At 41.4% G+C, this 25,693-nt stretch overlaps 2 protein-coding genes across 15 annotated transcripts in view; one reads left to right on the forward strand and one right to left on the reverse strand.

The window, feature by feature from the left end:
• Positions 1-25,693, forward strand: part of tm9sf4 (transmembrane 9 superfamily protein member 4) — a 64,857-nt gene that overhangs the window by 13,441 nt on the left and 25,723 nt on the right. For all 13 annotated transcript variants that reach the window (XR_003050817.1, XR_003050821.1, XR_003050823.1 and 10 more), the window contains exons 18-19: positions 9,395-9,435; positions 13,719-14,107. The gene's annotated coding sequence lies outside the window, so the exon portion shown is untranslated. The remainder of the gene's footprint in view (positions 1-9,394; positions 9,436-13,718; positions 14,108-25,693) is intronic.
• The window catches only part of plagl2 (pleiomorphic adenoma gene-like 2), a 38,120-nt gene continuing 13,831 nt past the window's right edge, over positions 1,405-25,693 (reverse strand). Inside the window, exons 2-4 of one of the 2 annotated variants that reach the window (XM_008318411.3) lie at positions 9,343-9,470; positions 8,793-9,257; positions 1,405-8,334 (exon numbers count right to left, since the gene is read on the reverse strand). In XM_008318411.3, the coding sequence (XP_008316633.1) occupies positions 6,849-8,334; positions 8,793-9,127 (1,821 nt within the window). In that variant the 5' untranslated portion in view covers positions 9,128-9,257; positions 9,343-9,470 and the 3' untranslated portion in view covers positions 1,405-6,848. The other variant, XM_025059197.1, reaches the window with a different exon arrangement.

Genomic DNA, 25,693 nt, shown 5'->3' on the forward strand with positions numbered 1-25,693 from the left:
TATATATATATATATATATATATATATTTATATATATATATTTATATATATATATATTTATATATTTAATTCTGAGGGAAACATTTTGGGGAAAGAAACGTTTAACAGTTTATTCCTTAACATTTAGCTACTAAAACGTTGTTTCTGAACAATAGCTACATCAAGTTTGGCTAGCCTTTTACATTAGCCTGAATGCTAGTTGTTTTAGCTACGTTTGAGCTCCTGTAGCAAAATATGTTGTCGCCTGTCATTGGCTTCGGACAGATTTCTTTTATTTTTGATTATGCTTTGGCCATATATAAATGCTATCATTTTTTACATTTTTTAATTTTGCTTATGAGGCTAGCTGTTTCTTGTAGCAGTGGCTAATTTGAATTTTTGTTGTTCATTTTCCCAACCTTTACCTTTGACGAATTTATTTTGGCTACATGTGTGCTAATTAGCAATTCCCTCTTTCTTACAAGAGACAATTTTTGTGTCGGAGAATTTAAAGAAATGCAAAGTGGATATGAAACCGCTGGTTTGCCTTTTAATCATTTCAACATAACACATGACAACTCAAAGATACACTGTACTGTACAATAAGTCAATAGTTCTGTTGTTGTGTTCATCATCTCTTTGGATCAACCAATATACAAATCTGTCACCTTTACATCGCAGCAACTGATTGCATGTGAGATATGTAACAAAAAAAAAAAAACTTCCCGTTTCCTTTATTTCTTTCTCATTTTCTCTGAAGCACATTATTGTTTCAAATAATTCTCCCTGTAGTTGACAAAAACTCCATGCTATATAAAATAGTGTATGTGAATGAAAATACTCTATTTTTCACCTTTTTTTTCTTAATTGCAGACGTGGCTGTTTATAGCAGGTGATAAAAATAAAAGGGCTACGTCACTTAAGGAGATACACAAAGAGGTTGGAATGCAACACTTGGCTAGAAATACATAGACTACATGTGGATGTTGTCTAGCAGACAGTACCCAGGTTTCTTTTAACTAAGAGCAAAAAAAAAAAAAAAAAAACAGAAAAAGAGTGAGAGAGTTTTATTCAGATCAAATCAGTTCTTTCCAAGTTTAAACTGATGAATAAATTCCCTTAATTTCTTAATTTTTCTGCACCTACTAGTAAAGAGGAGAGGGTGAGGATAAGTGCATCCCTAGTAGGTGCAGGTCGAGGTAATGGTTCTGCAGCCGAGCATCTGTTCATGTCTGTGGTGCACTGATCTGATGTCAGCTTTGTGTGGGATTATTCAGGGGGTGTGAATTTGTTTTTGTTTTTTTTCCTAAACATTTGACAGGAAATAAGAAGTGAAATTTTGGATAAATCAAATTATATTTCTTAGCATTTTTTTAAATATATTTCTAAGTAGCTTGTATTAAGACAAACTAGCCAAATTGTTTGTTTTTGTTTTGGTTTTTTTTGTCAAAAATCTATCAAATATGAAACAAAGTTGTCTTTCTAATTCAGTAGTTTTTTTTAATTACATTTTTTATTTATTTTTTTAAATTAGTTAACAAAAAGGAATCCGAAACTGTCGGTGTTAGCGGAATTAGAAACCCCACAGCGAGATGTAGCAAACAGAGCTGACCCACTGACAACGACTGTGTCCTTTAAGTGCTTTAACGTTGGGGTCACACATTTCTGCATGTTTACTAAGAAATGTGGTGAATTGAAAAAGAAGGAAACTTTGATTTCCTCTCTTTCAAAATAGTTAAAATGCCTAAATGGAGGATGGCATGGTCACGTTTGACTCTACGGTACAAACACCGAGGCATTTCAGCTGTAAGCCTCAGGGCGGAGAGTTTAACATCACAGAGGAAGAGAATATCAAGACCAAACAAGTAGAAAAAACTTGGTCATTAAAATCATCAAACTCTGAAAAATATCCAAAGTAATAAGTCCGTCACAGTCATCCAATTAAAATTCCTTAATTTAATCTTTTAGTGGTGTCCATCCATTAATCTAATACCTATTTTAAAGGGTTTAGGGCAGGGGTGTCAAACATACGGCGCGCAGGCCAAAATCGGCCCCTTGGGGGTTCAATCCGGCCCGTTCCCAAACACTTCATGTTCATGATGTTTTGTCAAATTATATTTCATTCATATTTCAAATATACTTGTAATTGCAGGGAAACAAGAGGGGAATAAAAATGGACTTATTACTAATCTCCCACCAGGTCCAAATCAGTGAAGACACTTCCCATCAGATTTTTGCACCCAGTTTTGAATTGTTCTTCTGTGAAGATGGTTGACGCTTATTCTCGTTTGCATGTTTTAAGGAAAACATGACCATCCCATTCCCTCAGAGGCACTCCGCTTTTGTGCTTGGATTTTTCTAGCATTTTCCAAGAAGCGTTTCTATTCTCAAGGGTTTGTTTAGGTTCAGTGGCAGCTCGCGGTTGTGGCTACACCACCCTGACGTCCACACTGTCACACTGACAGATGTGTCGCCTCAGCTTTTTTCAGACACTCGGCTGCAGAGTTTGATTAGATACATTTCACGAGAAAGAAAGCAAAGCTGGTTACCAAGAGAAAAAAATAAAAATAAAATAGTTTTATAGGACTGGAAGGGATCGAAGGGAGTTAATGTGGGAGGATATTAGTGAGAGGTCTATCAAAAATACTGTTATTCTTTTGGAGAAAGAGAAAATACACAGAGGTTGATAAAGTCTACACATCAAACTAATGGCACATACTTGTACAGGATCAATACAAAATAAAAAACATATGAACATATAAGCTGAATTTTAAAAAGAAAAAAAATACTCTTTTCCTTAAAGGTTGAAAGTGCTAGAATTCAGATTAGCTCACAGAAACCCAGGGAGGACAAACTTTACACATGCCAAAACACTTTTCCTTTACTCTTTTTTTTTTCTCTTTAAAGGACTAAATTCATTTTTGTTACAAAAATATAAATGTTTATTTGATTGCTACAAATCTGGCTCTAGCCAGGAAGGTTAATCTTTAAGTATCATTTTTTTAGGCTCTCCGTAAAGATCAAATTTTGATCAGATTAGATCCAATTTTTATTAAGTCGTTATCAGAAAGGTGCCGACAGCTAATTTTTTTAAGATCAATGATGAGTTTGATCGTTTCACGAGGGTCATTTTTAAAATAATGACTCTCCGGGAAGGGGTTAGGTTCGAGTTTAGATTTCAAATTAGTTCAGAACTTGGAAGATAAAATCTAGGATTTCAGCAAAGATAAAGGTCTGGTTCAACAGTCAGACTGTGGGGGTGGGTTTTAGTCAGCTTTAACATCAGCGCTCACTGTGATTCACTGAGTTTTCAGCTGCTCCTCCCTTTCAAAGGGGAGGGACTTCCTGTCTAATCTACAGGAGCTGTCATCTGGGGGGGGGGTTTGGGCGGGGTGTGGGTGGAGATTGGGAGGGAGGGGGGATTAAATCCTACAGTATACAAATCTGATCCCACTCATAGCATTCTGTAACAAGCAAATGTGCAAAAATATGAGTTTCTTCTCCCCAGGTTTTGGTAAGAAAACAAAACATTAAAATGAGGTGATGTGTTGTGTTGTTTTTTTTTGTTTTTTTTTTTGAGGTCCTGTTTTATACAAACAGAAAATAATATATCATATGACAACAAAACAAACGAACAAAAAAAAAAACAATTACATGTCTATGAGGCGATAGCTCAAGTCTTAGAGTCAGTCGTGTTTCCCTGTGTTTTGAATGTCAAAGCCTGGGAAACTCAGTGACTGCTTTTATTTATTTTTTCCAGATATCGCCTTTTTTTTCTTTTTATTTAGACCCTTTTCCTTTGACTCTATAAAGCAGCTGAGAAAAGAGGGAGTGGGGGAGAAATCGGGGGAAATGAGTTGGAGTTGGGGAGGCTGGGGAGAGTGGGGGCTTATGGATGAACACTGTGTCGGTTCTGCATGAGCACATTTTCAGCTCTATGTCCAGCTTGTTGGGGAAAAAAAAGAAAAACTCTTGAATTGTTCTAGTGGTCTACAGTCCTCGTCCATCAGCAACTGTGGCTAAAAGCAGCAAAAGTTAAGTTAAGTTAGTTTAGTTTTTTTTTGTGTGTGTGTGTGTGTGTGTAGAGCGCAAAATCTGACCTTCTGCAATGACTGCACCGACATTTGACATTCGAGGCTGACATTTAAAATTATCGTGGACCAAATATAAGAAACGGATGTAGCCATTAAATCCTTTTATCCCAGTGTTTTTTCCAAAAACTGGGGAAAAAAGTTTGGAAAATCCAGGTGTAGTCGACTGATAAATTAGCCTAGGTCTAAAGTTGTATTAGTGAATACTGGTGCTGTATGAGCGTTAGTGAAAAAAGAGGACGTTTTCTGTCCGCATGTATGTCAAACAGTGACTCGTCAGTGGACGAGTTCTGTAAAAGTCATGGATAAATGGTGGTTTCTGACAACTAGACATCAAACTGTATTCAAACAAATACTTCACGTCTGTCATGTACTCTTCTTTCTCATTTTCCCTAAGATGTAACAGAACCAGTCGTTGTTGTTGATCTTGGACTCTCTAAACCAGGGGTCACCAACGTGATGCCCGGGGCCACCTGGCCACATGGACTCCCTAAGGTACCTGTGGGGTATGTTCTAAAAGTCAAACTAGTCAACAAGAGGGTCAAAAGTTGTACTGTTACTGTGCTTTTTGAATCAGTTACACTAGCAATGATATTCAAATGGTCAATGACTATTGTAAGACGAGTGTCTGCTGTTGTATGTAGCTCTCAGTGTCAGAAAGGTCGGTGACCCCTGGGCTAAACACATGGCTACGTCAGTTTCTTATATACCACATGACTTGGCCATGCCACAGATGGAACACTAGATCAGGATCACCCAGATCTCACTAGGGTTTTCAATTTGGGCTCTGAATTGAATAGACTGGTGGCGGAGTTGGAAACTGCTCCAAAAAATTAAAAAAAAAATTTAAAAAAAAAAACCTCCCAAACCACTGAGCGCTTCAGGGAAAACGTGGGATTTCCTCACAGCACATATTTACCAGACAAAGACCAACACTCGTCAATTCATAGTCCATCTGTGTCACCGTGACACAATCTACCTATAGTTCAAATCCTACCAGATTATTTAGCCACTAACAACCCTCTAGATATTTTTTTCCATCCACAGTTCTGATCCCACTATACTAACTCCAGTACACGTAAAGGTAAAGGTTGGATATGACCGATTTAAAAAAAAAAAAAAAGCTTCAGGGAAAAGCTAATACTTCATCCATTTGATCAAAACAAAAAAAGAAAATGCAAGATATACACAAATGTAAACCTGCCAGACATGAAAAAAAAAAACAATATCACTTAGTTTTTCATACATCTACCTAAAATACACCTTACTGAGATAAAAGCAATTATAATATCATTTCTGAGATATTTTTCGTACACTGCAATAACATTCTGTAACACATTGTTTTTTTTCCTTATCTGTCACTGTAATTTTTTTTGCTCTTTCACATATGTCAGGGTTCACCATTACAATGACGACGCACCTCTAAAACTATGGGGGGTGGGGGGGGCAGGGGAGGTTCGAGGGGGAACGGCTGCAGTTGGATGTTACAGTATTTGATAAAGTAGAGCCTGTGTTCTAGAGACGTCAGGCAGCAAAATGTGGTCGTTTTTATGAGAACTTGTTTTTGAGGAAACTGTTTGGGGACAAAGTGAAACAAGGGGAGGGGAAACCAGGAGGATTCTGGGTATTTTAGAGGAGAAAATCCAGGTCTCAGACATGGGAAACCTTTAGAGGTCATGAGGAAGAGGTTTTCCAAAGAGACTTTCTGAAGATGAAGTGCCTTCTGCTAGAAAAAAAAGTGCTTCTCTTGAGGAAACATTAAAAAAAAAATTCAAATTCAAACTAAAAAGCCAGCATGATGATAGGACGTTGTCAACCGACTCACACCATTTCACATTTCATTCTTTCTCTTTTGCTCTCTTTCAAACAAATGTGCGTGCGGTCTACGAGTGTGAGTGACGGAGGACAAAGTCGTTGTGTGTGATTTGGTGAACTACTGTGTTCCCACTGAAACCGACTCAGCTCTAGGAGCGTGTCAGGAAATCACGGGGACTTTCATCAGATTGATCTTTTTGGCTGTTTGAAGAGCACTTCTTTTGGCTCCGACCTGAAGGAGGATTTTAGAGCTCAATTTAGACGTTGCCGTGTCTTCATTCTTTTTTCTTTTTTTTTTTAGAATCTCTCTGCAGAACTAGCGACATTTCAGATTTTTAGCGTGGCTGTTTCCAAACTCAAGATGATGCACATTTTACCGCGTTCTTATATTTCGATAAGAAAATTTAAGTAAAAACAAAAGTATCCACTTCAAGCTATATTTTTTTTTTCATGGGTCACAACAAGACGGGACAATTTATTAAAAAAATTGTCTGTAGCTTCTCTTCTCAATTATTACATAACAAGATATGCAGTACCATGCCTTTTGGCCTACTGATCCTGCCCTCTATACTACTAAATAAGAGGTGGATTTGGGATAAATAGGAAGGTAAATGGTATTTTAAAAAGAGAAAAAAAAGGTAGGGGGGGTTAATATATTTTTCTAACTATGGGATAGGGGTAAAAGCCCAAATAAAAGCTGCTTCATCTTCTTTTCTTCTTTTCTTTTCTTTTCAAGGCAGCTTAAAGGCATTTGAACTTCCTTTCAAGGCTCAATCAAAAGCTTTTGTGCGCTTCCATTTAAGGCTTTCTAAGTGTTCATTGTGATATTCTAATTCTCCCACTTTTTGATTGGGCTCTGTGAACAGGGTTAGCCCGATAAACCCTGGCTGAGCTGAGCTGAGCTAAGGCAGGTGTGGAGACCATCTCTACCCAGGCGGGGCTGGGCTTTTTACACCTTCTCCTTCATTGAAAGGCCTGGTGGAAGCGAGGCAGTGTGGTGGTACTAAGGCTGGAGCTGAACACTTGGGGGAGTGGGTGCAAGGGTCCGAGACCTAGACCCCCACTGGAGCTCTGCTGCTCCTGAGGTTGCGGTTGCAAAGAGGTAAGAGGTACCGTTGCGACAGCGGCTGCCGCCCCTGCGACTGTCGCGGCGTGGGGTTCGGCAGCGTGAAGAGATGACGAGGAAGAGGAAGAGGATGAAGACGTGGTCGCAGATGAGGTGTAGCCCATCACTAGGCCTCCAGTACTCATGGGGGCACTGTAGGGGGGCAGGTTGAGGGGCAGGAACCCCAGCAGGTGGGAGAAGTCCATGTTAGCAGCACACAAAGACTCAGCGATTACCGCAGGGCTCTTGGACAGGAGGGGGTCCCCACAAAGCTCGTCTGTAAGGCCCGAGGTGGGCTCCAGTCCGTCTTTAGGGGGCGAGGCAGCAGCGTGGGGCTCCGCAGAGGGGAGCGGCCCTGGCAAACCACTCTGCAGATCCATGAGGAAGCTCTCCATCTCCACTTTCAAGGGCTTGTCCAGCAGGTATGAGGTAGATCCCAGCTGGTATTTGGCGGCAGGCTGGGGTTGGGGCTGCTGCTGGGGGGCCTGGGGTTGGTGGTGGGTGGGCAGCGGAGGGGAATGGTGATGGTGGTGATGGTGGTGATGATGGTGATGGTGATGGGAGTGTGGGTGAAGAGGCCCGGGAGATTCCATGTGACATCCCATGCCCATGGCTGCAGACAGGGGGCTGGGCATCAGGGACGGGTGTGGATGACTAACCCCGGAGTTAGACATGGCCTGAAGATGGTGGGGGTTGTACATGCCCATTGGAAATGGAGCTGCGCTGGGGAAAGGTTTACCCATCATAGGATCCTTATTGGGACCCATGCCACACATCATGGGGCTCAGCTCCTCCTTCACAGAGCACGGTGGTGATCCTGAAGCTAGAAGACCCAACATGTCCGGAGGCTCCGTCTTGATCTTCAGCAGCTCCTGCGAGTGGCTCTTTTTCACGTGACGCGTGAGGTGATCCTTTCTGCCGAAGCGCTGGGCGCAGTACTGGCACAGGAAGTCCTTGCGACCCGTGTGGACCACCATGTGTCTCCTCACGTCCTTCCTGGTGTAGAAGCGGCGATCGCAGTGGTCACACGGGTGCTTCTTCTCCTTGGCACCGCCTGACGATTTCCCGGAGTGGCTCTTGAGGTGCTCCAGGAGAACGGGCGTACTCTCGTAGCTCTGCATGCACACTTTACAGGTCAGATCCCCGGCTGTGGCAGAATGCATGGCCATGTGGCGCTTATATCCCAGCTTGGTGTTGTAGTGCTTTCCACACTCCTCACACTTGAAGGCCTCCTTGTTGGGGTCATGAGTCTGCAGGTGGTTTTTCAGGTGGTCTTTGCGGTGAAACATCTTCTCACAGAACGAGCACTGATGGGTCTTCTGTGGAGAGTGTGTGGCCATATGCCTGCACAGAAGTGGAGGAAGACTGAGATTAGTGGAGGAGTCAGAATGAGTCGAAACGTTTCCTGGGACAACAGAAAAGTAGAAACTCAAGAACATTTTTGAAGAATTTAAATTTTTACACTTACGACTCTTTTGTCATTAGCGTCTTATGTAAAGCAGACCTTCAATGTATTTCATTCAGAGCTGCTGCTTCTTTAACAGTTAGACTTGGGGTAATTTGCGTGAGTGAGTTTTAAGAGACCCAACCTTGGTTTGGAGACAATTAATAAAAGAAACAAAGTTTTAAAATTTACCATGAAAATACCATCAAAATAGACCTATGATCAAAGTGTAAAAACACATTATATATAAGTGTTTTTCAACCTTCGGGTCACAACCCAATGTGGGGTCAAATGGGGTCACCTGAAATAATACGTGATTTTTGAATGATTGTTTTCAATGGAGTGGAATGTTTTCTACCTGAAGAGCTTGTATTTTGAGCTGAAGGCCTTGGGACAGTGTGGGTGTGAACAGTGGAAGGGTTTCTCTCCCGTGTGACTCAGAGTGTGGATACGAAGCTTCTCCTGTGAGGCGAACAGAGCGCCGCACACCAAACACTCACTAGCGCCCCCTCTCCCGACCTCTTCGCCCTGGCCTTCCCTCTCCTTCTCTCTCTCTTTCCCCCTCTCTCCCTCTTTCTCTGTCCTTGGCAGCGGGACAGCGCTCCCAAACAGCCTGGCCGTAGTCCGTCTTCCCTCTTCCTCCAGCTTCAGTGCAGTGATTCGGTGTGAGGCATCAGCGGCAGCAGCTGCCATGGCAGCCCTAGAGTGCCGTTGCCATGAAAACTCACGTGTGGCTTCCCCGCCCTGCAGGCCCAGTGTGGGAAGTTGCACAGTTGTTTGTTTTTGGAAGAAAGGCAGCAGTAGGAATGAAGCAAACCAAAATCTACGGAGAAACAGAGAGAGATACAAACTCTGGCACCGTCTCCACTTGAAAACACTGACGATAATTTGGAGCTGTGATTGTTTACCTCTGAAAAAAGTCTCCACACGATCCTCACGTCCTCTCTCCTTCTCTCCTAGGCTCTCCTCTCCTCACCCAGTCCCAACAGCTACGGATGGGGGTGAGTAGGAAATACTTTTCTGCATCTTTACTGTCCTGTGAGCAGAGGGGAAACAAAAAAAACAACAATTAAAAACCAAATATCAACCTGAAAAATATCAATATCAACCAGAAAATATGGACAAATTGCTTTGCGCTAAGAAAAAAAAAAATCAAATGAAATGGGAAGGAATTAGGAAATTGTTTTCTTTGGAATATTCAGAAACGGTCAATGCTTTCAAAAACTGACCAACCAACTTCAGCAGACGTAAAGAAACATAACAGCAATATGCGAACGTCAAAATATAAAAAATGACTCCATTCTTCTTTTCACTTTTAATGTAACAAGTTTGTTCTTGCGCTGTAAGAAAACAAGTTTAAGAAAATGTAAAACTCCTGTGGTAAGAAAAGCACTTGACTTGACTTGAACCACCATGAACAGGTTGCCTGTAGGCTCGCTAGGGGGCACTGTAGACAAACCAGCCGGTCGTGACAGGAACAGAAAACATTAGTCAAACATAATTTTCACAGGCAGAGCACGGCACTCCTGTTTGTACAGGCTAAGATGAAGACTATCACTGTCATCACACACACACACACAGCTCTGTGCACATGTGTGTGTGTGTGTGTGTGGATGTTAACGTGAATGTGAATGAGGCTGCTGTAAGTCCTGAGGCAGCACACAAACACCACCCTGAGGGAAGTAAAGCAGAGTGAGAGAAGTGTGACGCAAACAGTGTGCCATGAACCAGAGCTACCTGTCACTGTGAACTCAACCGAATCCTGACAACAGCTGCAGGAACTGTCGCAAACCGCAAAGACACAAACTGAAGAGTGCAGCCGGAGAACCCGATGACCTGCAGTTGTTTATTAAAACAAACCACAACCTGCTGCTAACTTGAGTTTCACAGAGAGACCTGGCTGAACTGACTCTCTCTCTCTCTCTCTCTCTCTCTCTCTCCTCTACTATCATCTCCCTGCATTCCCTTATTTACCCTCACTGACCCCGACAACCTCTGCTCACTTAACACCCCGGCTAAGTCCAAGGTTGAGCGGACACAGCGCTGGGCGCAGTGTCAGCCGTGTTCTGAGTGCAGGTCACGTGAAATGATCAGCGTAAACACATGTGGGCCTATGTCACACACACACACAGTTCCAAATGCAATGGCATCCGGTCCGAGTGAGGGGTCAGCGAGTTAAGAAGGTCGGCAAATATGCGAGAATCTGCTTTGCTCGTTTTGCAGATGTGTCTTAATTGTTTTTTTTTTAGTTGTTTGCACGCCGTGGGTGTGAACACATGCACTCACATGTTGTTACGTGTGGCTGACGAAACGCTGTGTGATGAACAGTTTTAGGGGTGACATTGTGTTTGGATTAGACTTGAGATGTATAGAACAGCTCCGCTCAAGCACTGGTTTCAACGCTAACGTTAGATCATGGTGGAACACCTTCAACTGGACAAACACACAAATGTTGGACAAAAGATGAAAGAACACGGGAAATTTTAAAGTTAAAACAGGAAAAATAAGACCTGAAGAAAACAGAAAATGATCTACCTTTTTAAAGAAATAAAAAATATATAAAAATATAAAAAAAATTTTTTTTTTGAAAACCGTCCCGAAAAGACACCATGGTGAACATCGGAGGAAACAAAACGAAACCTTTTCAAAATAAGATAATCTATGTCCAAGAAATGGCTTCAAAATATCAACAATAGTAGAAATAATAAAAAAGAAGTGAGTCTGTATAAAACTAAAATAATTTTAATAAATAACTTCAACTAACCGAATGTAATCAATAATATTTAATAAACAAAGACTTAAAATAATCAAAAGTTAGCCAAAAACTAGCTTTAGCATTTCATAATAAAACATAAATTGTCATGTAAATAATTCACTCTGATATTGAAATATTTTTTTACGTATTGAAAAAAATATATAGGCCAGTGACTAGAATACTTCATCAAATAATTGACTAGTTATTTACTAAAATACATGTAGTTAATTATTATTAAGTCAAGTCCCGCAATCAAGTTTATTTGTATAGTTCAAATTCCCAAACCAAATTTGCCTCAATTAACCACAACGGATAAAAACTGTGCAGAATATGCAGTAAATATGACACTGAGTTTAGTAAAGTAAAAGACATGGAGTCAGTGTTCTTATTATATTTGACATGTGTTTTTGTTGGTGTTGGTTCAGTACTGCTGTCACCGACAGTCCAGTTTGATGGTCATCACCCAGCGGGGTGGGTTTGGAGGGGGCGGGGACTTTCAGCCGTACCATTGACCACCCTCTATTGTACAGCCTCCCCACATTGCACATTCCTGGCCTGAATCGTGTCTCGTTCGCCTTCTGCCTCTCTGTGCCGTGTGGGCCGCAACCAACACAGTACACACCGAGGAACCGTTCCATCCAACAGGCGGTATGAGACCAACTATGACTGAATCTTCCTAAATCCACATCCAGTAACGTGGAAAAACCCTTTTTTTTCCAAAGCCCCAGAACTTCAAATGCACTAACCTGGCAACCGTGGCCATAAACTATCAATCATCATGATACCATGTGTCTTTTTGACTTCAGACCTGACTGTAGTTCACTGTGGTCAACTCACTCTGTTCCTACTGCTGTGTTTTTGACAATAAACCCATCAGTTTCAGTGTGACTCTGCCCTAACGCAGGAGACGACCACCGTCTTCACATCCACAGTCAAACAGTGACCTGACAGCAGGGACAAATACTCTGTCTGTACGGCTGTACGACGAGTGTTTACTGGTATTTTTAGACAACATTTTTCACTAGTAAAGACATATTTAGGTTTTATAGATGATCATATTCATTCAAACTTTCCATGATTAACTGTTTAGACCAACTGCAGCAGAGAACTACAGTCCTGTGCAATGTTTGCCATTAAAGTTCCTATGGTGTAGGCTTTAGAATGGTTAAAAACAATTTTTTTTTATTTAAAAATCAACAAAAAAGTGTATTAGACAGACAAAGAAAATATTATTATTATTATTGTTGTTGTTGCTGTTGTATTTTATTTTAGCAACAACCTGGAATTTAAAATACAAAATAATAATAATAAAAAAAGAAAAATGCAACTGTAATATTATACAAAAATCCACACTTTTTGTGGAATAGACAACAATGGTATCCAAAACACTTTGGAGGATTTCAAGCATCAAGAAGCTTTGACTATTCTCTACTTTGATTTCACTAGTGTTTTCTGTATTTTTCCCTCTTGAATATAGTCATTTCAGAGAATCTCATTTAAATATAATGTTTTGTTCTGTACTCATATTCACACACCATTATGTGGTTAATAAGACAGAGAAGGAACGATGGTTGAATATCGTTTGTCTACTTCAGCACCTTTCTACGGTTTTGTTCTGTGCTCATATTCACACACCATTATGTGGTTAAAGATCAGGTGCTCGGGAATAACCTTTTTTTATTTCAAGGAAAAACATGCTGTAGTTTTGAAGCAACATCTTAAACAAAAAACAACTGTGTTGAGCAGAGAGTGAACAGATAAACCTAGTAGTAAAGGTATTCTCTACACTTGTGGGCCACCAGGTTTAGCCCCACAACCCACTTTGGGGTCACAACCCCCCAAAAAAAGTCATTTTGTGGACAATGTGCTCCACCTCCTGGCCCACAGGGGCATTTTAAAAGTCACTCATAAAAAGAAAGGGATCCAATAATAATAAGTGATATTCTGCGTACACATAAATCACATATTTCCTGTGGTGCACTGTAACAACTGTGAGGATGTAAAAGCTCCAAGAAACTGGAGTTCTCTAGTTTTTCGGAGAAGCGTGTAGCAACCTTTGTGAGTCATGTGGAAAACCACACATCGTTCAAATTAGCCACAAGTTACAGACCTGAGTTTGTCGACGGCTCATCACAACACGTGAAGTCAAGACAGAGCCTTTTTTGCCCGATTTAACCATTTGAAAAACTTTTAACTAAATGAACTACTATTAAAATCTTCATCTACTTTGTCTTAAAAAAAATGTTTTTGCTTTTTTTTTTCAAAATTCTTAAGTCTAATAATTAACTTTAAAAAAAAATGTTTTAGCCGGTCAAGCTATTGGTTTATATTTATATTTTTGGCTAACTTTAGGTGCCCTCCTGCTAACTCTTAGCTAACTTTTAGCTAACTTTTAGCTAACTTTTATGCTAAAAAATTAATATTTTATGGTTGGTGATGTATAATAAAAATGATAATGTCCAGTTTGTCATGCCACACTTTGTTGCTGTTACCTAACCCCAAATTTCTTCTTCTGGTCATTGGTTCTAGGTCAGAGAACACGTATCCAGTGGCTCATGACCGGACTTTTCCTCCTGCTGCACAAACACGGCAACTGCAGCCATTTCGACCCCTAATCACTCTTCAGCCTCACTGGTCACACTGCTGCGGGATGAAACTTTTTCAAAATGGCAGATGCTGATCACAGTGACAAACACAAACATTCACATGGACGCTGCTGCTACTTTTTTTAAAAAACTTCCCCTGATCGAAAAAAACTGTGAAAGTGAAAAAAATTGAAGCGCCGTTCTCAAAGTGCCCGGCTGTCTTTGGTTTCTGTCCTGGATGAAAGAGCTTCCACATTCCTTTCCTGAGGGTTCAGAGGTCAGCCTCTGCACTGCCTGCCTGCCCGCCCGCCCACCACGGCTCCCGCATGCTGAGTGAGTACTGTTAACCCCTTCACTGCCCGCCGCCGCAGCACGGAAACATGTGAAAGGAGTTTGTGAGATTCTTTTTGTGGCACGTGCAGACCTGAATCTAAAGCAGGACCAGAGAAAACCTGGAAGCAGAACTGCTGTCCCTCCAAATGACCACAGCCCACATGGCAAAACGGACACTGCGGTGTTCCACTTATATATGTACTAAACTAAATATAGAGGGTGAGTTCATGCAGAGCTTAGGTAACAACAGCCGCGTTCACAGGAAAGGGCTTTAAGTTCTGTGTATGGAGAGGTGAACATGCTCTACGGCCAGGTTAGTGCTGCAACTCAGAAAAACAACCACATCTGGACTCTCATTTAAGGAAACAAAAACACAGCAAAAATCTCAACCTCTCACTAAATATTGCTATTAAATAAGATTTCAAAAATTTGAAAAAAAAATCAGATAAGCCAGTTTGTGAATATAAAGAATTATTATTATTATTATTATTATTATTATTACTATTATTATTATTATTATATTAATAATTTATACACATTTTTTAATTGTTTTGTTAGAAACTCAAAGTTGTTATTTAACCTTCAAAAGTGATTTCAAAGAGGAAATCTCCTCGCTCTTGTTTGGAAGAGTTGTGTAACGGGTGAGAAAAGGGATAAAGGGATGATAGGAGGGGGGTGTGGGAGAGAGGGGAGAAAAGGGAGGGAAAACAGGAGTCATTTGCAGCGGTGAAGTCAGGGGTCTTTGCACAAGACAAGTGACTCCAAAAACAGGGAGAAACGGAGCAAGAGGGGGAGAATGAGGGAGGCTGGGGGATGGGGGAGGGTTGAAGCAGGTCATGCTTTACTAAACACATTGAGGAGGAGGAGGACTGGAAGCAGGAGCACATGAAAGGCAGCGGGGCCGCCATCGAGTCGGAGCGGGGAAAGGCGACGAAAACAGCTCGAGTTAAAAAAAAAGCAGAATGTGATGGTTGGCCAATTAATTAGACCTGACTTTTAATGAAAGGTTTTGGGATCATCAGCTGTGAGGTCCATGAACAGAGAGAAGGGATTATCGTGGAACTGGAAAGTGTCAGGTCTTTCGGCCTTGGGTCCAGCACTTTGATAAAATCCATCTTTCTCCACTGAGTTTAATGGCATCAAGTCTTCAGCGAGACAAACTCGTACGGCGCAATGGTCGATGACCACGCCGACGCGATTGATTGCCTCTTTGGTCGTGTGGCTCCGCCGCTAGCAGAGGTTCAGCTGCTAATGCTATGCATGTTTTGTGCCAGGCTGTGCCGACACCGCTCGCACATTCATAAACACTTGGTTGGTACTACCTCTGATGATTAAACAGCTTGGTTGTGTTGCTGGTTTTCGAGGGCACCGACCGTCGACGTAGCTCGTACACCGACTTAATTCGATCTACGTCACTTTGTAGATACCCAAACTACCGTTGACGCCGAGTAACTTTTCCTCTCAACAATTTCTTCTCAAATTCCCTGCCCTCAACTCCCTGTTGTTTGTTCTGCTTCTCCGCAACTTCCAGCAACAAAAATGGAGCACGAAAAGTTCAACTCTGATTGGCCGTTGTCACGCATATTTCTACCAGTGTTGATCGAGGATACAGGCTCACAGCTGATCGCCGTAATCGACCTAAAATGTATCAGGATTACTCGTTATGATCATATAATCATCCTGTCCTACCATACTGCTACCAAAAAGACGACCTTTCCAACTTCTTCACATTTCACCTCTGCTTCTTTGGCGTCTTGGCATTTATTTATTTTATTTTTTTTAACCCAAATGCATTGCATTTTCCGTTGCTTTCTTTCTTTGGTTCACTTATTAGTTCATTTGATGCAAACCGCATCATGGATCACGTGCAAGTGAACCAAGGCTCAGGTTTGAAGTTTGACTTAAGATATAGAAGCAATAATAAGGTTACAGCGAGGTGTGTGTGTGTGTGTGTGTGTGTGTCAACACAACATAACCCCAAACCTCCTGCTCTCCCTCCTCTCTTCCTCTCCCTCCTCCTCTCCCCCAGTTCTACCTCCCTCCTCCTCTTCCCCAGGTTTCACTTCCTCTCCTGCGTGTGTTTTGGGACCCTGTGTGAATGTGCAGCAGTGTGGAGTAAGAGGAAGAGTCTCTCGCTCTCAGCCAGAAGTTGTAGCACTTCTGTGCCAACCCCTCGCCATCTCCTGACGGTTAGTGGCAGCCACATTAGCTGGGGGATGTGGCAGTGAACCCAGCGCTGCTGCCCAGGATAAACATGAACCAGTTTGTGGTTGTCTCGTCTAACTGTCACCACTCCACCGAGCTTTTACCACTGCACCACCGTCTGCTCCTGACTTTTTCCTGCAGACAGCGGCTGGTGGCAGTTCCCTTGAACTGGACGGGAATATGTTTTTCTGCAGTTTGAATGAACAGTTCATTCAGTTCAAGTGTGGAACTGTTTGAGTTAACTGAGTTAGGGGAACAGGTGATCTTACTAATTTATTTTCATTTTTATAACTTCTCTTTAGGATTAGGTTCAGGAGGTCGTCGGTTTATCACGACCTCGACCTTTGGTGTGTCGCTGCTACGTCTCCATCCCATAACGTTATTAAGAAAGTCTTGTTCCATCATTCCGACGTCGGGCTTTCAAACTCTATAAATGTAAGACGGCTTCGTTGACATTCATCGGTTGTACTCCATACATTGGTTTGTCCTGCATTCACTTTCGTTCGTTTTTGTTGGGGTTTTTTGGGGGAACTTTTTGCCCTTGATTTTGGTTGCCAGGTGTAAGTCAGACTCTTCTGCTGTTTTTATGTTGGTACCACTGTGTGGTAGATATAGATGAACAGTATGAGTTCAGATTTTTGGCACATCACAGGAACGTAACTCCCACACACAACGTCACCTCTGGTGATGCCTCTTTTGTACCTGTTATTAGACTTTTTACTCTTTTATTTTACCATTGTTGCAACTTTTTTACAGCATGTTGCAAATACTGTTTCATGAATTTAGTTGCATTAAACCAGGGGTCACCGACCTTTCTGAAACTCAGAGCTACTTAGTAATACACAGAGCTACTTGTTTGATATAGACTTCCTGAACAATAATGCGTTCTGGACATATAACAGTAGACACTCTTCTTACCATCGTTATTGACCATTTGAATATCATTGCAGGTGTAACTGATTCAAAAAGCACAGTAACAGTGCAACTTTTGACCCTCTTTTTGACTAGTTTTATTTTAAGAACACACCCCGCGGGCACCTTAGGCAGTCCATGGGGGCTACCAGGTGACCCCGGGCACCACGTTGGTGACCCCTGCATCAGTGAGCACGTTAGTAAAAACATGAACATCAAAATCCAATTTTAGGTTCCAACTCATTTTTATGCAAATAATTATGAACAATTAAAACCATATTAAAAGACGTGATAGATAATCAGCAACAAAAAGAATGTTAAAAAAAAGTTTGATTGATTAAGAATCATTTTTCGTTTGCCTTCATGTATTTTTGTTTTACTCAACATGAACGGCGTTCAGTGACAAACACAGCACACGAGTGTTGTGTTGCACAGACAGTGTGTCTCTCAGGTGGTTCAACCAGAAAACTAGTGGCTGAACCTCAGGGCACACACACACGCAAACAAACAAACAAACAGCTACACACCAAAAATCAGCCTCTGAGCAGTGACAGTAGGTTCTTCACATAACAGCTGCATTATTTAAAAACATCTATATTTGGTTTGTAATATTTCAACGTGACATGACATAATAAACAAGATCAATAAACCAGGCTAAAAATAACCTTCAAAACTAAAAGGTTTGCGGAGGTTTTAACGTGTTGAAGACACTTCTATGGTCTCTGCTGTGATGTGATCTCAGGGAGCCATGATGGAAACCACATTTTTTTATCTAGACTTAAGTTTGATTAAGAAAGAGCAAAAGTCAGTAAAAGTTCAAAATGAAAATGACCCGAAACAGTTTGTTAAATGCAAGCAATAAAAAAAAGCCCAAAAATTAGCCCAAAAATTAGCCCAAAAATTAGCCCAAATAGCTAAAAGTCAGCCTAAACTGTGCTTAAATGTATGTCTAAAATATAAGTGATAATTAAAGACACAAAATGGACTAAATTTAAACATAAACCATGATGTGAAATGTAACGTGTTCCCCTGGAAATCCTCCCAAATGCCCCTTAAATATATGTGAGGCGAAGCACCTCAATGGAAGGAATACATTTATTAACCCTTTGGTTGAACATAAACATTTTATTTAAAGAAAGAAGCTGTGGACCACATAAAAATAAAAGATTTGATATTTAAAGTTTGACTTCAAGGAGTGGGCAAAATGGAGATGAGCTTGATGATGAGGACGAAGAGTCATCAGTCATTTAAGTTGTTGTTGTTTCGTTATCTACAAATGTCAGGAGGCAAGGATTTGAAGTATGAGACAGTAAACAGTATCTCCTCAGGGTGTGTGTGTGTGTGTGTTGAGCTGAAGACGTTGCAGGGTTCACTCAGGTTCTTAGAGGTGACAGAAAGTCTGCTTGACCTCACTGACACCCTGCACTACACACACACACACACACACACACACACTCTTACAGTGTTACACAAACAACTTCTTACAAACAACTTCTGCAGAAATTAAAATAAACATTCCTGATCATCACGTTGTCTTGTCTAACAGCGGAAAACAGAAACAGGAAATTGTTAGACTGTCTGATGACAGTCGGACTATCACAACTCGATCATCCACATGAAAGTTGACCTTTGTCGCGACTGTTTCATTTCATTTCAACACTTTGACTTTCACCTTCACTTCTCTCCTCCTCTCTCTCCGTCTGGGCTCCACCAGCCTGGAGCAGACATCTGTTCACCACACCACCATGGTTTTTTTCTTTTCCTTTTTCTTTTCACCGCTGTTGGACTAATTAGAAAATTAACTGGCTCCACAAACAACAACTAGATGCTGATTTTAATGACAACAACACAGACCACAGCCTGTCTCTGTGGTCGCTGCAGTAATGATCGTCTCCCTCCATTACTGTCATTAACAACACAAACACATGGGCTGGAGCACTGTACGTACACAATCTGACCTAATGACCCTGTTGTCTATGATATCCTTGGACTTGTGGGACCTCAGCAGTAACTGTTAAATCTATAGAATATTGCAGAGCTCTCTTTGAATTAACAGTTATTTTTCAGGTTGATTTTGACTGGACTGAAGTTATTGTTATTTTTCAATAACTCATTTTTTTGACCATAATATAATTTTACACTCTCCAAAACCTTGTGATTTTTCTACTATTACTCTGCCTTATTGGACAACAGAGCTGTCAGTCATTTACATTAACACTGTCATCATCCCTCCCCAATACTGTGTCCCTGCATTAGGCTGAAGAAAGATTGATGCTGCGTTAAGTTCAATATTGAGGGTCATTAACCTCTACATCATTTTTCAAGTCAATTTCTAGCAGTGTTTTTTTCTGGGGACCAATATTTTAAAAGCTTTAAAAACCTTGGTGATCCAAGTCAATAGATATTATTCGTAAACTCCAAGAAAAAAAATCTCTTGCGACCCACCTGAGGGTTGCGACCCAGTCTTTGGGAAACAATGCTCTACAGCACCCTGCAGCCAGCAGAACACGGTCACACAGTGACTTAGAACTGTCAGAATTTAGACTCCAGACCGGGGGTTTCAAACTCCCGGCTCGGAGGCCACTTTTGGCCCTTAAAACACTAATATTAGGACAGCAACTAGATGTCAGCAATAACCAAACCTATGACCCTTGCTGTTGGATCTCGTGGGCCACAGTGGCCCCCAGCTTTGACTTTCAGACCCCTGCTTTAGACCTTTACTTATTTATTCACGTAATTCTTTTATTTAAATTTAATATCCTGTTTTATTGAGTTGTTTGTTTCCAAGCATTTCACAGTAGTTTAAATTATTCAAACACTTCTGCACTGGAAAGGCTGAAACTGAGAAGGTTGTTGTCATTCTCTGATAATGGGAAACGTTGCATCACCGCTCCTTCACACTAACTGATCTGTATCAGAGATACGGACACAAGGCCACGTCTGTGTGCGTAAAACACATGACGCCTCTGACTCCAGAAAGTTAGCATGTCGTCCACCTTCGTCCACTCACTGGGGGTTTGGTTCAGTGTAAACAAGCCCGAGCAGCAGCATGAGCAGGGGTCTTCTTCTTAATGCTAATATAGCAGGATCTCTGTGTGAGTGGCTCCTGTGTGTGTGTGTGTGTGTGTGTGTGTAGAGTAGACATGATTCTGGGGAAAGCCCTTCTGGCAGGGAGTCCTGACCGTGACACGGAGCTCCACAGCAGCCGGAGATGTGGGCACGGTGCCAGTAGGCGTCACGCCAAACACCCTCCCTTTACTTTCTCTCAGCCGTCTTCACCACCCGCACCCCCACCGACTCCCCTCACGCCCCTCTTCCTTCACTCTGTCGTGCAGAGCTTTTAAGGACACGACAAACGGACGCTGGTTCCTACGTGTACTGTACGTACAGGACACATCTGTACGATAACGTTACTGCCGTTAAGCTGCGGGGCACAGAGTCACTGAGGCACAACCGGACGAGTTTTACTCACCAGTATTCAAATCTGAAGATTGTGAGTCATTATCCTGAGGTATGCATAGACAAACATTCTCACTTGAGTTCATCTACAGCCCTCTAGCCCAGGGCTGTCAAACTCATTTTGGTTCACGGGACCTCATACAGCCTAAGTAGATGTCAAGTGGGCCGGACCAGTTCAATCATCACATCATTAACTGTAAATAACAATAAGTCCATGGTTTTCCCCTTTATTTCCATGCAAACCAGTTCATGTATATCAGATATTTATTGTCATTTATTCATATTTATATTTTTTCAAAATTCATCAAGCTGGCCAATTTCAACATCCTAGCGGGCCAGTTTTGGCCCTTGGGCCATATGTTTGACACGCCTGTCCTAGCCTCTTTAGTTGACTTTTGTTTTCTGTGATTCAGTGGATTGTGGTTATTGATGATGCTGTACGGCCAGGGGAAATGACCAGTTTAATTCCCGGTGTTACCATAAGGTTTTCCTGTACTTCCATGTTCCGTGTGTGTGTGTGTGAGATTTCTCCTGGATCTCTGGTTTCCTCTGACCAAAAGCATGCAGAAATGGCATTACTCATTAGTACTCTGAATTGGTACGTGAGTCTTAATGGGGTTTTTTTTGTCTATATATGTGCAGCCCTGTGATTGGCTGGTGAACTATCCAGGGTTTTCTCTCCCCTCTTTTCCATGACTGGTCAAACTGTTGTGGCAGCAACTCTGTGTCCAACATCCTTTGACCCAAAAATCCATATTGTCTCAACCGATCGTTTCTGATTCCGCCTTTTTATTTTAATAAATTATAAATATCTCATTAACAACCCTGCCTTTAAATCAGTCTTTTTGAGATTTATCTTTATTTTATCCATTAAAAATTTTTACCTAGATCTGGAGCTGCATTTATTTTTAGCACTCAAAATTATAATCATCTTTATTTATTGACTTTTACAGTATTTTTTTTAACAATCTTCTCAAAAGTTTAGGTCTACCTATTTAATATCATTATGATGATGATAATTATTATTATTACTCTTAATTGTCTGTAATTTTCTGGAAATTATTTTTGAACTTCCGTAACTTTACACATCACAGAAAAGTCCAGGCAATTAAATTAAGCCTCCCAAACAGTTGAACTTTGAATATATATATTTCATAAAGGCTCTGGACAGTGTTGACGTAACTCCATGGTCAACACAGTGGTGATCTAGTCGCCGTGGTTGAAACACATGGAGTGTTTTGGGGTGAACCAGTCCGTTCAGCCTGGGCCGCTCTTCTGTCACTTTTGTTCCACGGATGGTCCGACACTGTCTGTCTCTCTGAATCACACGGGGTCAGCAACAAACAATCTCTAAGTTTGGCAACGTCAGCTCAGCCTAAAACAACAGCGATTGTTCCGACAGCTTTTGTTTATTCTTTAAATCTACAGGTTTGAAAAGAGCAGGCGGCCTATTTTTTCTTTTTTTCTCTCACCACTTTCATGCTGCGACAAATTTTCCTTCAGTTTTTTTTCTTGTTTGCTCAAAACCCTAAACTCCGTCCATGCTGTCTTTACCCCAGATCTGTGTGTATTTTTAAAGGATGTTTAGGGCTAGGTAGAGGAAAAGGAAAAAGAAAAAGCTGTGTGTGTGTGTGTGTGTGTGTGTGTGTTGAGGGGGGTTAAAGGTAGAGACTTGTAAAAATAACATTCTTGCATAAACAGAGCCTTGAAAATGGGCAGTGGGCAGCTTGCATTCCTTGAATTTTTTTGAAACTTGATCACGTTTCTGTGTATCGGAGGCTGCAGGCACCTTCAGGAGATGACAGCCCGGAGACAGGGGAGTAGCGGGCGAAAAACAGAGTCCACACGGTCCCAACAACGGGGAGAAAAAGAACACATATACGATATAAAAGGAGATTAGCTAAAAATAATAATATTAATATTAATAGCAACCGTGAAATACTTTTTCAGCTCAAGTCGCAGAGTGACATTTTTGTATCTTACAGAAAAAATGCAGCTAAATAAAAACATTAGAACAAAAATCTAGAGCTTTAGCTAATAGCTAACTAAGTTCAGGAAAGATTATGTCAAAATTTGAAAGGCTTCTTAATAAGGTGAAAAAGGTAAAAAAAAGTAAAAAAAAAAGAAGTCATTAAGCATTTTATAACAAACAATTTTTAAATGAATGTGTTTGCCCTGTGTGGCAGGTTGTGGCGATTGCTCTCTGCTTTGAAAGTTAAGGCTGTTGATATTTGGTGGTTTTCCTGTTTGCATATCCTACGCATCAGTGACACAATAAGACTCTGAGCTGAATGGACTGAACTGTGTCTGTGCGACTGTGACGATCCACCCGTAAACACTGAGTTTTTACACTGCAGTTTTTAGCAGATTCGACTTGCTGGGTTTTTTTGTTTTTGTTTTTTTTTTTTTGTTTTGTTTTCAGATAAATCCACAGTTGGAGCGTTGGTGTGAATATGGGGCAGCAGGAAGGTGAATGTGGGACAGAGTCAAAATAGATGTGTGTGTGTTTTCACAATGATGATGGAACAAGCCACAGCGGAATAAGTCACTGAGGTGTTTATAATAGATAGAGATCTGTGACACGTGTACCGACGTCAGACTGTGACACGCGGAATGTTTTTTTATATTTATATATATATATCTATATATATAATCAATCCGATTTTTATTATATTTTTTTATTTCATCGCAGGAGTTGGTCCTCACATGTTGCTAAAACAAAAGAAAACCTGATCATGTTGAACTGGCAAATCATCAAACGTGTCTCCTGTAAATGAATTATACAAATTTGAAATTAATTTCTTTGATTATTATTATTGTTATAATTTGATATTATTTGCACACAAATTTTAAGTTTTTTTAACAGTACTTAAAGTACAGAAGAAGAGTTTCTACCTGTAGCACCAAACAGAATTTATACAGACGTAACTTCTCAATTTAAAACCAGGTTAAAGGTCAGGAGGTCTGACCTAAACCACAGCCAGGATGATCATTATTATTATTATTTTATTAATGAAAAAGGTATTCGTTTTTCTAACTGTTTAATCAACTTATCAACACGGCCAGTGAATAATGTCAGGTCCAAAAACTCTTTTTTTTCACAACAAAAGCAATTTAATGACGAGAACATTTCTGTCTGTGAAGTTAAAAGCAACTGAAATCAAAAGAAAGAAGAAAAACAGAAAGAAAGAAAGAAAGAAAGAAAGAAAGGACATTGGTTTTATTTTCTGCAGTAGACTTGACCTCAGGAGTTATTCATTAACACACTTTAACACAGTTCCTTCTCCTTCATTTCTGAATGACGGGGAAAACAGAGGGTGGTCTTCCACCTCACTACCTCTCTAACTGTGTGTGTGTGTGTGTGTGTGTGTGTGCGTGTGTCTGAAGAAGAATGTAAGGAGCTCTGTCCTGCTCTGAGAAAGGTTTAGGTTTCAGACGGAGGGTAAAATAGTTAACAGATTGCCCAGCATCCGTACCACAGCTCTTTCACTCCACACTCGTCCCACCTTCACCTCCACCGCCATCACACGCTCCTGCTCCTCATCAGCAGCGCCGCCTCTCCACGTGGAGCTGGGTATTCACCATTTCTAAGTTGACCTGGTGTCCAAGGAAATACAGGGCGTCTTCGATTGTGTTCGTATTCCGCCACGTAACTCGATTTTCAAAGTTGGAACTCACATACCGTACATCAGTACCTATGTCACTCAGCTACGCTAACATAGTGATGACATCATAATCTAGGACATAAAATCATCAGAAGAGTCTGACTTACACCTGGGAGCCATAACGAAGGGCAAAAAGTTCCCGAAAGAAAACAAATGTAGCACAATCTAATGTATGGAACAACCGGCGAATGTAAACAAAATCGTCCGACAATTAATACATACATTAAGCGAAAGCTAATTGTATTGGCGGCATGAACCTCGTTAGCCCATTAGTAAAAATCCATGAATTAGCCACATCATTGTTTAATCCTGAGGGTTCAAAGAGACATTATATAATATGACGTTTTTTCATTCCGATCCCATTTAGAGTAAAATTAGACGGTAAAGCATGGCAGCAGTGTGATGATGTATGGACGTGTTTCTCCAAAAAGTTCCTGGCTGAATAAACAAGCTCCCCCTACCAAACGGGCAGTATGAAGGGGCAGCCCGATGATTAGACCGGATCGGCTCGACCACGCTTGGACAGTGGGAGACAGGAGAGGAGAGTGTGGAGGGACAAACGGGGACAGAGGAGGAGGAGGAGGTGAGGGAGCGAGGAGCGAGGCTGCGTCACGTGACCAAGTCCAGCAGAGAGTGTTATAATAGGCCCCCTCTCGGAGCAGAGAGGCAGAGGCTGGATGTGAACCAAAATCTCTCTACCACACACAGGCTGGCCATTGTTGCCTATTCACTGGACTCCATCTCGGGGCACTTTATCATTCAATTAGGACAGCTTTCACACCACACACCACAGAAAAGAGGCCTTCAATCAAACTGAAATCTTCACACTGGCCCTGGAGGGGGACGCGGAGAGGGGGACTCGCCGTTGTCATCCCACTTTCATTTCTCTCTACTTGTTGTTGCTGCCGCTACCAAAGAGTTTGAGCGGAAAAAAAGTCAGGGAGAGTGGAGCGACGGAAGAGAGGAGAACGGGTGGATGGAGAGGAGTGAGGAAGTAAGGAGGTGACTCCGAGGAGACCAGCATGTCAGTAATGGGTGTTCACCAAGCTGGTGGAATGTTCGGAGTGGGTGAGGGGTTAAATTTGGTAAGTGGTCGTCGGGATGGGAGGAGGAGGAGGAGCGAGGGGGGGGGGTGAGAGTAAAGAGGAAGAAAAAAAGAGGAGGGGGGATTCAAAGCTTTGAGAGGAGAATAGCAAAGAGGAGGATACTTGAAGGAAATAATAAGTTGGAGAGAGAAGTATGTTGGAGAAAAAAAACAGAGAAATGTGCCGTGGGTGAGGGAGAAGGGAGGCGAGGGGGAGGAGGTGCCGCAAAACTGATCAAAACACTGCTGCAGGACTGAAGG

The sequence above is a fragment of the Cynoglossus semilaevis genome, chromosome 10 (assembly GCF_000523025.1).
Source record: "Cynoglossus semilaevis isolate Cse_v1.0 chromosome 10, Cse_v1.0, whole genome shotgun sequence".
Taxonomy (NCBI): domain Eukaryota; kingdom Metazoa; phylum Chordata; class Actinopteri; order Pleuronectiformes; family Cynoglossidae; genus Cynoglossus; species Cynoglossus semilaevis.